This window comes from Apium graveolens, chromosome 10 (genome assembly GCF_009905375.1).
Source record: "Apium graveolens cultivar Ventura chromosome 10, ASM990537v1, whole genome shotgun sequence".
Classification (NCBI taxonomy): Eukaryota; Viridiplantae; Streptophyta; class Magnoliopsida; order Apiales; family Apiaceae; genus Apium; species Apium graveolens.
The window spans coordinates 229,849,851-229,861,856 of record NC_133656.1 but is presented as its reverse complement, the minus strand read 5'-3'; the positions used below and the strand labels follow the sequence as shown (position 1 = coordinate 229,861,856).

Genomic DNA, 12,006 nt, shown 5'->3' with positions numbered 1-12,006 from the left:
AAAGTTGAGTCTAGGGTTAGACTTCTGTTGGGAGACTTGGTGGACAAGTCTCCAACTTAGATGGTGATTAGGAGTCCTATTGATGAAGGAGTTCCAGAACCTTCTGTGTAAGACTTTGAGTCCGTTTAGAACACATATATCTGCTCTTCCAGCCGTATTGGGCCTAGTCCGTGATCAGCTCGTGTTCCTGGACTTGGACGATATCCACTGGTAGGCCTTGACTTTTTGGGCCGTCATGGGCCTGTTACGAAGTTTCGGACCAGACAGGTCTGTGTTGGACTTTTCGGACAAGAAGGCCAACTGTAATTAATGCGACATTTAATGTGTCTTTAGGATGCATTTTCTATCCATATCAAAAATAAAATATTTAATAAATCTGGAAAAAAATTAAAAAAATAATATTAAAAAACAATAGCAAATCATTATTATATCTTCCAAAAAAGCTTAAACAAATATTATTTAATTAAAAAATTAAATTATATATCTAATATAACTACAAACTCAGTAAATTATTATCCAACTTAATTTCTAACCGCACTCAACTTCTTTCTAAGTGGGGAACCAAACACTTCAAAAAATAATTTTATTAATATAACTATACGATATTATTATAAGTGAAACATGTTTTCGTTTGGTCGGTTGTTAACACCTTACTAAAAAACATGTTAACACCTTCCAAAAAAAGTTTAAATGAATATTATTTATTGAAAAAATTAAATTATGTATCTAATATAACCACAAACTCTATAAATTATTATTCAAAATAATTTCTAACTGCACTCAACTTATTTCTAAGTAGGGACCAAACACTTTCAAAATTAATTTTATTAATCTATATTGTACTATTATAAGTGAAACATGATTTCGTTTGATTGGTTGGTTAAGACCTTCTTATAAAATATGTTAACACTTTCCAAAAAAGGGTTAATTAAATATTATTTAATTAAAAAAAATTAAATCATGTATCTAATATAACTACAAAATCTATGAATTATTATCCAACTTGAATTCTAATCACACTCAACTTCTTTTTTAGATGGAACCAAACATTTCCAAAATTAATTTTATTAATTTAAATTATAATATAACAAAATATTTATTAAATCAAGAAATTTTTTTAAAAAAATAATAACAAATCATCCACATACACTGATATTCAAGACTCCCACTTTATTATAGGTTATGCACCACCGGCTTTTAAGATGGTCTTTTTAATATTTTAACTAACTAAATTTTAATTCCTTCAATAATATAATATATTAAAAATAATACATAAATATTTTAACTTCATTAATCTCACTAATATATATTTATTATTTTTTATAATTTAGTTTTACAAAATATTAAAATATAATTTTTTAAAAATTATAATCAATCCGTGCATAGCACGGGTTATTGGCTAGTATTAATTAATCCCAATTAATTAAATATATATATATATATATATATTTTTTTTAATTTCCGTATCATATCTCACACTATACCTCATACGGGACAAGGGAGCCGTTCTTTTTACTAGGGGGAGCAAATCTCAGATCAGTTCGGTTTTTGGATAAAACCGGAACCGGAACCGAAAGTCTGCGGTTTTTAAAATTAAAAATCGCAACCGGAACCGATCTATCAGACCGGTTTCGGTTTTAAAAACTCCGGATCTGTTTATATGGTTCGGTTTCGGTTGCAAAACCGGTTAAAAAAATGTATAGATTGGTTCCGGTTTTAAAAACTCCGGATCTGTTTATATGGTTCGGTTTCGATTGCAAAACCGGTTAAAAAATGTATTACATAATTAAATAATTTGGTAATTCTGAAAACTTTTCAAGAATTCTGTGAATGCGATACCATTATTCTCTAATAGCAAAAACACAATTATCCATACTTATTACAAGGAGAAAGTGTATGTTTGCTAAACAAATGCAAGCATCCCGTCAATAGTCAATATATACGGTACATGACAGATGAGTCAGCTATGTATTCGGAAGTACATGCAACAATAAACCTTAATGTTCTTATACCTGACCAACAAGCAAAATGCATCCCACTGATACTGCAAAACGATTGCCCTTTGTATTCATACAATCAAATAAAACATACATCAGGCCCTAAAAGTAATCAGTGATGAAGTGAATACATTAACACATATTAAACATACTACAGAATGTTAATAATTTGATTTTTATATGTATACATATATTTGTTAATTCCATATATATACATATATTTATTTATTTATTTAAATAATCAGTTCGGTTCAGTTTTTCTCGGATCGGTTTGGACCTAAAACCGGAACCAGAAAATTATCATCTGATCGGTTTTTAAAATTTTCGATTTCGGATTGGTTCGGGTTTTTGCGGATCAGTTTTTTACGAATTTTACCGGTTTCAAATCGGTTTTGGTTTTTGTTCGACTTTTTGCTCGGTCCTACTTTTTACCATCCTTGTTCGCTAGGTTAAACAAATAACTTTACACGTATACATGTCAAAAGTCAAAGTGGGTGCTTCTTTTTCACAACATTAATAATATACCAGTAATCCATCCTTTATTGGGTCTAAATTAACAATTGGTCCATCTTAGAAATGGGCCTTCGTAGATTAATTAAATTTGTTTGAACATGATTTCAGCCAGGCTATTGTCCATACTCCATAGTAACAGCAGCAGTTTATCAATAGGTATTTCACTAGCAATAATGTGAGTTACTGTCTTCCTCTACGTATTTTACACGGCTGCAAAATAAAGCAAGATATAATAATAATTAGGAATATGGGCCCGACAGGAGCAAACGATTGTTAAAACGTACCATATTATAATGCTATTTTTTAATATATATATATACAATAGAGTTTTTGATGGGAATGCAGAATCTAATATTACAGAATAAACATGCTAATAATCGTTTATCGAACATCTCCTAACAATGACATATACTTATGAATGAGACCTGCACTTTGAACTAGGTCGTACTGTGCTTAAAAATTGTACTATCACGAATTGACAGTATGAAATTGTACTACACCACACATAACACATATATTCGAGAAAAACTCTTCAAGTTCGTAAAATTTACGTTTGATTCCCAAGAGTTGCAATGCTAACGTGAACATCAAAATAACAAGTGGAAAAACAATAATAGTCTCAAAATCATGGACTCATGGTCCTGTCCGGTCCTGTGCTCTACTTGATTACTCATAAATCAATTTATTTCAGTTGGACACTTGACGGAAATTATTCAAAAAGAAAAGTTTCAACTTTTCCTGGTCCAGCTAAGCCGGATAATGCACCAAACAAAAATGTGCATAGCATGATCTTGTTAATTATTAAGCCCTTACTCCACATTTTTAAAAAAAGAAGAAAACAAGTTTAAGATAAATAAACTATTTTCATTTTTTCTTGTAATTGTTTCGAGTTTTAAAACGAACAAAATTAAGGGGTAATGAATGAAAATTTGATACACTTTAATTCAAAACTCTCACTTCAAAATAGTATAAAAATATTTCATCTCATAATCAATTACTTCCTTCACTTAAAAACACTCGGGGATTACTTCCTTCACTTAAAAACACTCGGGGAGCAAGTCCTAAATCTCGCAAAGAATTTGATATGCAGAATAGAACACTCGGGATCAGGAATATGAATCTAGTCATTTTATGGGTATAAGTTATATAACACGTGGTGTTTTTTTATGATGAAACAAGCTATATCCAGCTGGTGAACTCTCAGAAAAAACTTTAGAAACATTGACAAGAACAAGAATATAAACAAGCCATCAAGCCAGTTAATCATATATGCTACTTCTGGCTCTTTCGACAGAAAATGACATAGCATTACCATTGACATGGAGTCCATCATGCCCTTGCCAGCTAGCCATTATTGGAGTGCCAATTGGCTGACACTTTATATTGACAAGGACTCATGAGGCAGACCCACGTGGCATCTTCTGCCACGTGTTGCTACCATTCTTGTATAATCTTTTCCTTACTTGTTTGGTAGTAAACTGGCAATGACTGGTTCAAATTTAAGAGTAACTATATATGTATATGATGGTGAAAAATTTAACTCATGTAGAAACTAATTATGTTGAATAAAAATATATCCCTTAAATTCATACGGACATAGTCCTACAAGATTATCAAGTGTCAAGTATAAATAGTAGCAGCACAAGTATCCTAGATTACCATGAAAACAGAGCAAACATGATTGTTAAGTAGCAAAAACATAGCCATACAGATCTATTTTCACCACTCAAGCAAATTTGGCATTAGCAAAGTCCGGATTCTGCATTGCAAAGTTCGGGTTCTGCAGCAGATTAATGCATAAACTTAGAGTCTTAGTGTTAGGGCACACGAGAAATAAATAAACAATAGTAATAAACAATTGCTCACCTGGGCCATAAATTGTTTCATCAAGTCCTGTTTCTGTATATCACCACTGGTTGGAAGGCCCATTTGCTTCTGACGCTGGTCAAACTACAAATCAATGTTACAGGTCAGATTAGCAAATAGCAAGAAAACACATGCTCTGTATTAGACAGGAATTTGTGTATAATTATGATAATAGATTGAGGAATGCTGAGACAAAAATCATATGTATATGTTAGATCTTTACCATCATTTTCTCCACAGCTGATCGGGTTTCCCCATCAAGATCGGATAGTTTGCTGCTCTCAGGCTCTACCTTCTGAGTATCAATTTCAGGATCACCTTTGACCAGGTACTTCCACCATTGCATTTTGTCCTGCTTTGAAAGAAGTATATAGATGGACTTCTGATCCTCTGCAAGAAGCAAATGCATTTACATTATAAATTATAGATTAAACAAAAACAGTACATTATGTATCTCCAATTATCAACAATCTGATCACAAAAGCCTAAATAACCACCCCACCACATTTACTTGTGATTAAAATACAACTGAGGACACTGTGTTAATTACAACTTCAAGTAACAGGCTCACACACATATATCTGTAAGTGTACGAGAGATCAGCTTCTGTGAGAAACTTACCTAGGCTCCAAATACTATCATCAACCTTTATGGATTGAAAGAGCTCCGCCTGCAAGTATGTCAAGACAGCCGATCAGAAAAAGTAAAACAGCAACAATAAAAAAAAAGTGGAGGTAAACCAGCTGCATCTATGCGAAATCACGAAACACTTACATCAATAATCATAGGCTGACCCTTGAGTCCGACCTTGAGATGGTTCTTCTTCATCTCAAGCACAATGTCCCTAGATTTTGTTCCAGAAGGCACTGGTATGTTTATATTAACCTCTTGCAGAGATTGGCCCCAACTGTAGTTATCCATATCAAGGCCATTGCCAGCATTAGGAGCTGCTCAATCATAACGAAAAATAAGTTACTAATCTGTAATATCCATGAATGTCATATAATAATCAATGCATACTCACATTAATCAGTAAAATAACATAATCAAAACCAAGTGTAAACCAAATAAACAAGTCTTTTATTAACCATAAGTTATAGTAAAAACTTAAGGCGTGCAACTACTAATTTAGGGTGCGCATATATCATCATCCATAATCTATATTATACACATAAATAATTTTAATCATATTAAATTTACTCTTAACAATTACTTCAACAATGCACAAACATCTATTAGTCTCAAATCAGTATATAAGTTTATCTAATTATAAACAAATTGAGCACACACAATTGACAATCCTATACGATCATGTATTTGAAACGAGTTCAACAATTACGTAAGATAAGTACCTATTTTATTCGACTTCTTCTCGTCAGCACTATCCTTAGACTCCTCCATCGTAGCATCCTTGACTGCACCATTACCATTAACCTTCTTCTCTTTCTTCTCTCTCGCTGCCTTCTCCTCAGCGTCAATCTTCTCTTTAATACCACGAACAATCGAACTCACGTCATTAACAACCGAAGCGCTTTGAAAAAGCTTAGATTCACGTGCGGCAAACTCCAAAGCGGATTCGATAAACCCTAGAGGGTTTGAAGAGTCCAAAACTCCATTGAATTGCTTTGTTAATGGAACAGTCACCGTTGGTTCTTCGTAATCTGAGAGAACTGCCATTGTTTAGTTTTATGAATTAAATAAAATCAAATCGAAGGTTGTGTAAGATGATAGTCAAGGGGCTGATGATGAGAATAGGTAAGAGTTGAGGTTTTTATGTGTATTTATAATAGTAGAGTAGGGATTGCATCGTTCTACTCTAATTCGAATTTTAATTTTATTAAAAATCAAATACTAGTCGATTAATTTGATTTCAAATTTATTAAATAACAATTACCAATCGATCAGGGATTATATTTTATCTTGTGTTGAATTATGAGTTAATATCTCTTTTATTAACAAAATAAAACTATATATTGTATTCTTGTTTTTTAAGAATATCTATCTATCTATCTCTACTCTGCTATTATAAGCACAACGCCCTCTATTTCGTAGTTGTTCTGTTGTTTGGTACGATAAATAACAACCGTCAGATTTAAAGACAGATATATGAGAATCGTTGGATGTAATAATAAAATAATATTATATTAATATTTAAACAGCTCTCGTAAGGTCAGGGTTTGAATCTCGTCAACATCGACTTATATTTAAATTTTTATATTATTTATTTTTAACAATCTTTACAGGTTCAAGGTTCGAGTCCTGTGAACAACATATTATATATTATATTATTTATTTTCAATCAAGTCTCAAATTATTATAAAATATATATTATTATAACTTATTATAATGTTCAATTTATTTTTTAACTATTGAAAATCTATATTAATATTAATATTTTTAATATAAAATATATTATTAAAAATTATTTTAGTGTTAAAAGCAATCCGTGAAAAGAGATGTATCCGGAATATGCACATATATATATATATATATATATATTATTTCACTTGACTCGTTAGATGACATCTGTTAAATTATTTCAAATATTAGTACCTAAAAAACCAAACTAGTACATATATTAAAATGTTAAATTTTAAAAAATGATACTGAAATATACAAACATATAACTTTATTTATATTAATAAATTTATAATTCAATAAATTGATGATAAAATATTTATTTTTATTTTTATCAACCTATCTATTATTATATAAAAGATGAAAAATTAAAAATGTTGGTACGGTACCTGTTTTTTGGTACACGTTGAATTTACTGAATTACCCTTATTTTACTTAAAAGTTTTATTAGCCTTAGTAATCAAATTATAATACAAAAAGAAGTTAAAATCGTGTTCAATTATAACATGTTACCTTTTTTATTTCTCTCAACTAAAACAACATCTCTAAATATCACAGACAAGTTTAATTACTATTGTATAAAAGACGAAACATTAAAAATTTTGGTACGGTATCCGTTTTTTGGTACACGCTGAATTTACTGAATTACCCTTATTTTACGTAAAAGTTTTATTAGCCTTAGTAATCGAATTATAATAGAAAAAGAAATTAAAATCGTTTTCAATTAGAACATGTTACCTTTTATATTTCTCTCAATTAAAACAACTTCTCTAAATATCACGGACAAGTTTATTTAATAAAATAGAATAATAATATTATAACCACTAATAACTAATAAATTAACTTTTTCAGCTACTTAATTGTTTATTTTATTTAATTATTATGTTAGTTAAAGACTTTGTTAAGTTCCTTAACTTTAACAATTCATAAATTCTAAACTGCTTTACACCACCAACTTAACATCATCATCATTATTCCTCGACAACAATAATCTTATCTCTTCATTTAAGACAATGCAAAAATCCTTTGTTCTTAAAACAATGAAAAGCCAAAACGATCTGCACCTCTAACCAGTATGTCGCAAATATATTTTGTACGAGTCCACAGTAAAAAAATATTTATTTTATATAATTTTTACTATGTAAAGACAAATATAATTAAAGTAACCATTATTTTACAATTCAATTACATAAACAAAATAAAAAATATTTGAATTTTGAAGTCAAATTATTTATCTATTTATATTATTATATTAAAAACGGAACTTTACGGTCCTTCTTTCAATTACATAATTGCCCTTTCTTACAAAAAAAATAATTTTTTACTCAATTGGCCTTACTTAATTAATATCTAACAAATTATCTTTATAAGTAAAATATGTTATTTTTTTATTTTAACCAACTAAAACAACTCTTTTTCTACAAATAATTTAGACAATTATTTTTTTATCTATATTTTTTTAAGTAAAAACATGTTGTCTTTTTATTTTCTCCAAATAAAAAAAAAATTCTCCAAGAATATTATGGACAATTCTTTTTAATATATGTTGATTATCTATCTATCAATCTATGTATCTTCTATATTATCTATCTATCTATTTATCTATACCATTATATTAAAAAGGAAACAACAGACCCAACAATTTACCAAGGTTGTTTTCCTCTCGACATTGAGAGTCTTTTTCTCTTATCTATGTGATAAGTTTTAATCATTTAATCATTTCAATATCATTTCAACATTATGGATCAATCTCAAGTCTCTCTAGATGATTTATATGCAAAACTCGCGATCGAAGATGAAGAAGAAGGAGGGGTAATAGTACAAAGTGGAGAGATCGAACAAGTAAAAGAATCATTTATATTGGTTGGGAGATTTCTCACAGAAAAAAATGTAAAGTTCAATGTGATGCAGAATGTCCTATCGTCAATATGGCGTCCTAAAGAGGGGGTAGAGATTCATGATATAGGGGAGATGCGATATACGTTTGTGTTTTATCATCCTTTGGATATGCAAAAGGTTCTTGATGCTGGCCCATGGTCCTTTGAACAAGGAATGTTAGTCTATAAACAGCTGGTAGCAAATGAAGACCCAAAAGAAGTGGAATTGAATGAAGTGGATATATGGGTACAGGTGTACGATGTTCCACAAGGTTTTGTGTCAGAAAATATACTACGGAGCATAGGGAATTTCATAGGAGGTTATGTTCAGTCTGACCAGGCAAATTTTAATGGTATGTGGAAGCCATATGTCCGCATTAGGGTGAAAATGAATGTTACTCGACCATTGAAAAGACGTATGAAGATTAAGAGGGAAGGTGGGAATTGGAGCTGGATAAATTTCAGGTATGAAAGATTGAGCACGTTTTGTTTCGTATGTGGAATTCTGGGTCACTCGGAGAGGGACTGCAATGTGGTGTATGCAAACCCAGGGAAAGAGTTTGAACGAGCCTATGGTACGTGGTTAAGGGCACCGGGGAAGAATAATAACAGCCAAACTGGATCCAGATGGTTAAGGAACGGCGGAGGAAGTAAATGGGTTAAGGAGGATAGTAGTAACACGGCAATGGCCACCGGAGATGGGGAGGAGAGAACTGGGGCGAAATTCAAGGAAGCTGATGGAGTTGTTAGCGGAAAGTTTGGAGATAAGGGGATGATCACTGTCAAAGCAAAAAATCAGGGGGAGAAAGATATGGGCGGGAGTAATTTCAACGAGTCAGATAAGGATGATTTTGATGGAAATAATAATATTGTGATTGATTCTAAACGTCGTCGTACCGAAACAAATTTAAAGACATCAGAGTTGGGGCCGACAAATATGCAGACAGATGGGCTGGATGAATTGGGCTTAAATGTGTCAAAAAACGGAACAGAGGCGGGTCCTGGTATCCAGGCCCGCCTAGAGCAATGAGTTTTCTAGTTTGGAACTGCCGTGGAATGGGCCAGTCACGAGCAGTTGATTTCCTGAGGGATATCGTTAGTCAACAGAGGCCAAGTGTAATTTTTCTATCAGAAACGTTAGTTAGGAAAAATAAAATTCAAGCGATTTGTAAGCTTCTTCATTTTGCTGATTATTTTGCGGTCGATGCTCAAGGCCATGGAGGGGGATTAGCGCTCATGTGGAAGAATGCAGGGGGTGTTGTAATAAAAGGGAGCTGTAACCATTATATTGATTTCGAAGTTATGTGTGAGCAAATTGGTAGGTGGAGGTACACAGGTTTTTACGGGTGTCCAGAAAGGAGAAGAAGAGAAGAATCTTGGGACTTGATTCGGGAGTTAAAAGGGAAATCAGATTTACCATGGTGCATTCTAGGAGACTTTAATGATATGATGTTTGGGTTTGAAAAAGTAGGCGGACGTCCACAACCAAGGAGATTGTTAGACGGGTTTACTAAGGCGATTATGGAGTGCAATTTGATTGATTTGGGATTTACTGGGCATGAATTTACATGGGAGAAATCAAGGGGAACAGATGGTTGGATTCAGGAGAGATTGGATAGGGGTTTTGCAACTCAGGTATGGAGAAATTTATTCCCGCAAGCAGAGGTGAAGGTGCTCGATGTCTCCACTTCGGACCATTTACCATTAGTTCTTCAGCTAAATGCTAAGGTATATGTTCCAAAAGCTCGTCGTTTCAAATTCGAAAACATGTGGATCAAAGAGCCTGAATGTATAAATCTTGTGAATTCTAGTTGGAATGCAAATGACACAGGGAGTATTTTAGAGAAAATTGAATATGTTTCTTTAAAATTGGAGGAATGGGGTGGGGGGAAAACCAAGGAGTTGAGGGTACAAATTCAGAATTGCAGGAAAATGTTGGGGAAATTTCGATCAAGGCGGGATAATTACGGGGTGCAACAGTACAATGATATAAGAGCGGAGTATTTAAAGCTGTTGGAAAAACAAGAAATCTATTGGAAACAAAGGTCGAAACAATTTTGGTTGAAAGAAGGGGATCAAAATACTCGCTTTTTTCATAATTATGCAACTGGACGAAAGAAAGGAAATCAGATTGCGAGGCTGAAAGATCATACAGGAGAGTGGAGAGATACGACACAAGATATACAAGAAATAATTGTAAGTTATTTTTCGGAATTGTTCCAGGCGTCGGGAAGTGCAGGGGGATTAACTGATCGGGAGATTGTTAAAAATGTGACGGAAGAGCAAAATATTCAACTGATAAAGTCGATATTAAGTGAGGAGGTTAAAGATGCTGTCTTTTCAATGCATCCTGGCAAATCACCGGGGTATGATGGGCTTAATCCAGCATTTTATCAAGTGTACTGGAGTATTGTGGGAGAGGACGTGGCGAGATTTTGTCGAGAATTTTTTCAAACTGGGCAGTTATCTGCAGAAGTAAATCGTACCATGGTGTGCTTAATTCCAAAGGTGAAGCAACCGCAGCAAGTTACTGACTTACGCCCAATATCTTTGTGTAACGTGCTCTTTAGAATTTTATCCAAAGTTTTGGCAAATCGACTTAAAAAGGTGTTGCCTGGGCTGATATCTGAGTCTCAAAGTGCATTTGTGGAGGGCAGGATGTTAACGGATAATGCGTTGATTGCTTTTGAAGTCAACCATTACATTAATCGTCGAACTCAAGGAAAAAATGGGGTAGCAGGACTAAAGATTGATGTTTCAAAAGCATACGATCGATTGGAATGGGAGTTTGTTGAAAGTATGTTAAAAAAGTTTGGGTTTCACAAGCTTTGGATTCAAAGAATCATGATGTGTATAAAAACAGTTTCGTATGGCTTTATTCAAAATGGGGAGGTTTTTGGAGATGTAAGACCCCAGCGAGGAATTAGACAAGGCGACCCAATATCCCCATATTTATATATTTTGTGCGCGGAAGGACTTAGTTCGATCATTAAAAGAAATGAAGTGATTGGGTTTATTCATGGTTGCCGAATAGCTAGAGGAGCACCAACAATCTCTCATTTACTCTTCGCAGACGACTGCTATTTCTTTTTTAAAGCAAATGTATCTGAAGCAAGGGCGATGAAGGCTATTATTCAGAGATATGAGAGATTATCTGGCCAAGCTATTAACTTGAACAAGTCTACGATTACTTTCAGCCCAAACACATCGGATGCAAGTCGAAAAGAAGTATGTGAAATTCTGGAGGTTGTAGAAGTAGCGAAGCCAGGGAAGTATTTGGGGCTTCCAATGAGGGTAGGAAGGAAAAAGAATGAAGTGTTTAGCTTTGTAAGTGATAAAGTCAGGCAAAAGCTACAGGGTTGGAGAAATAAGCCATTGTCAAAAGGTGGTAAATG

General features: G+C 32.9%; 1 protein-coding gene across 1 annotated transcript; it reads right to left on the bottom strand.

The window, feature by feature from the left end:
- Positions 1-4,045: 4,045 nt before the first annotated feature.
- On the bottom strand, positions 4,046-6,114 carry LOC141693498 (protein BOBBER 1-like). Its single transcript, XM_074498628.1, has 6 exons — positions 5,729-6,114; positions 5,151-5,323; positions 4,998-5,046; positions 4,600-4,766; positions 4,377-4,460; positions 4,046-4,290 (listed from the first exon to the last, which is right to left on the bottom strand). Exons 1-6 carry the CDS (start codon positions 6,051-6,053, stop codon positions 4,237-4,239), a joined length of 852 nt encoding a protein of 283 aa, XP_074354729.1. The 5' UTR covers positions 6,054-6,114; the 3' UTR covers positions 4,046-4,236.
- Between the last annotated feature and the right edge of the window lie 5,892 nt (positions 6,115-12,006).

Excerpts from the sequence above, each read along its gene's own strand:
- LOC141693498 (XM_074498628.1), bottom strand. The coding sequence starts at position 6,053 with ATGGCAGTTCTCTCAGATTACGAAGAACCAACGGTGACTGTTCCATTA. Across the intron at positions 5,324-5,728 it reads GAAGAAGTCGAATAAAATAG|CTCCTAATGCTGGCAATGGC; the intron begins GTACTTATCTTA and ends ATGATTGAGCAG. Across the intron at positions 4,291-4,376 it reads TGAAACAATTTATGGCCCAG|AACCCGAACTTTGCAATGCA; the intron begins GTGAGCAATTGT and ends AATCTGCTGCAG.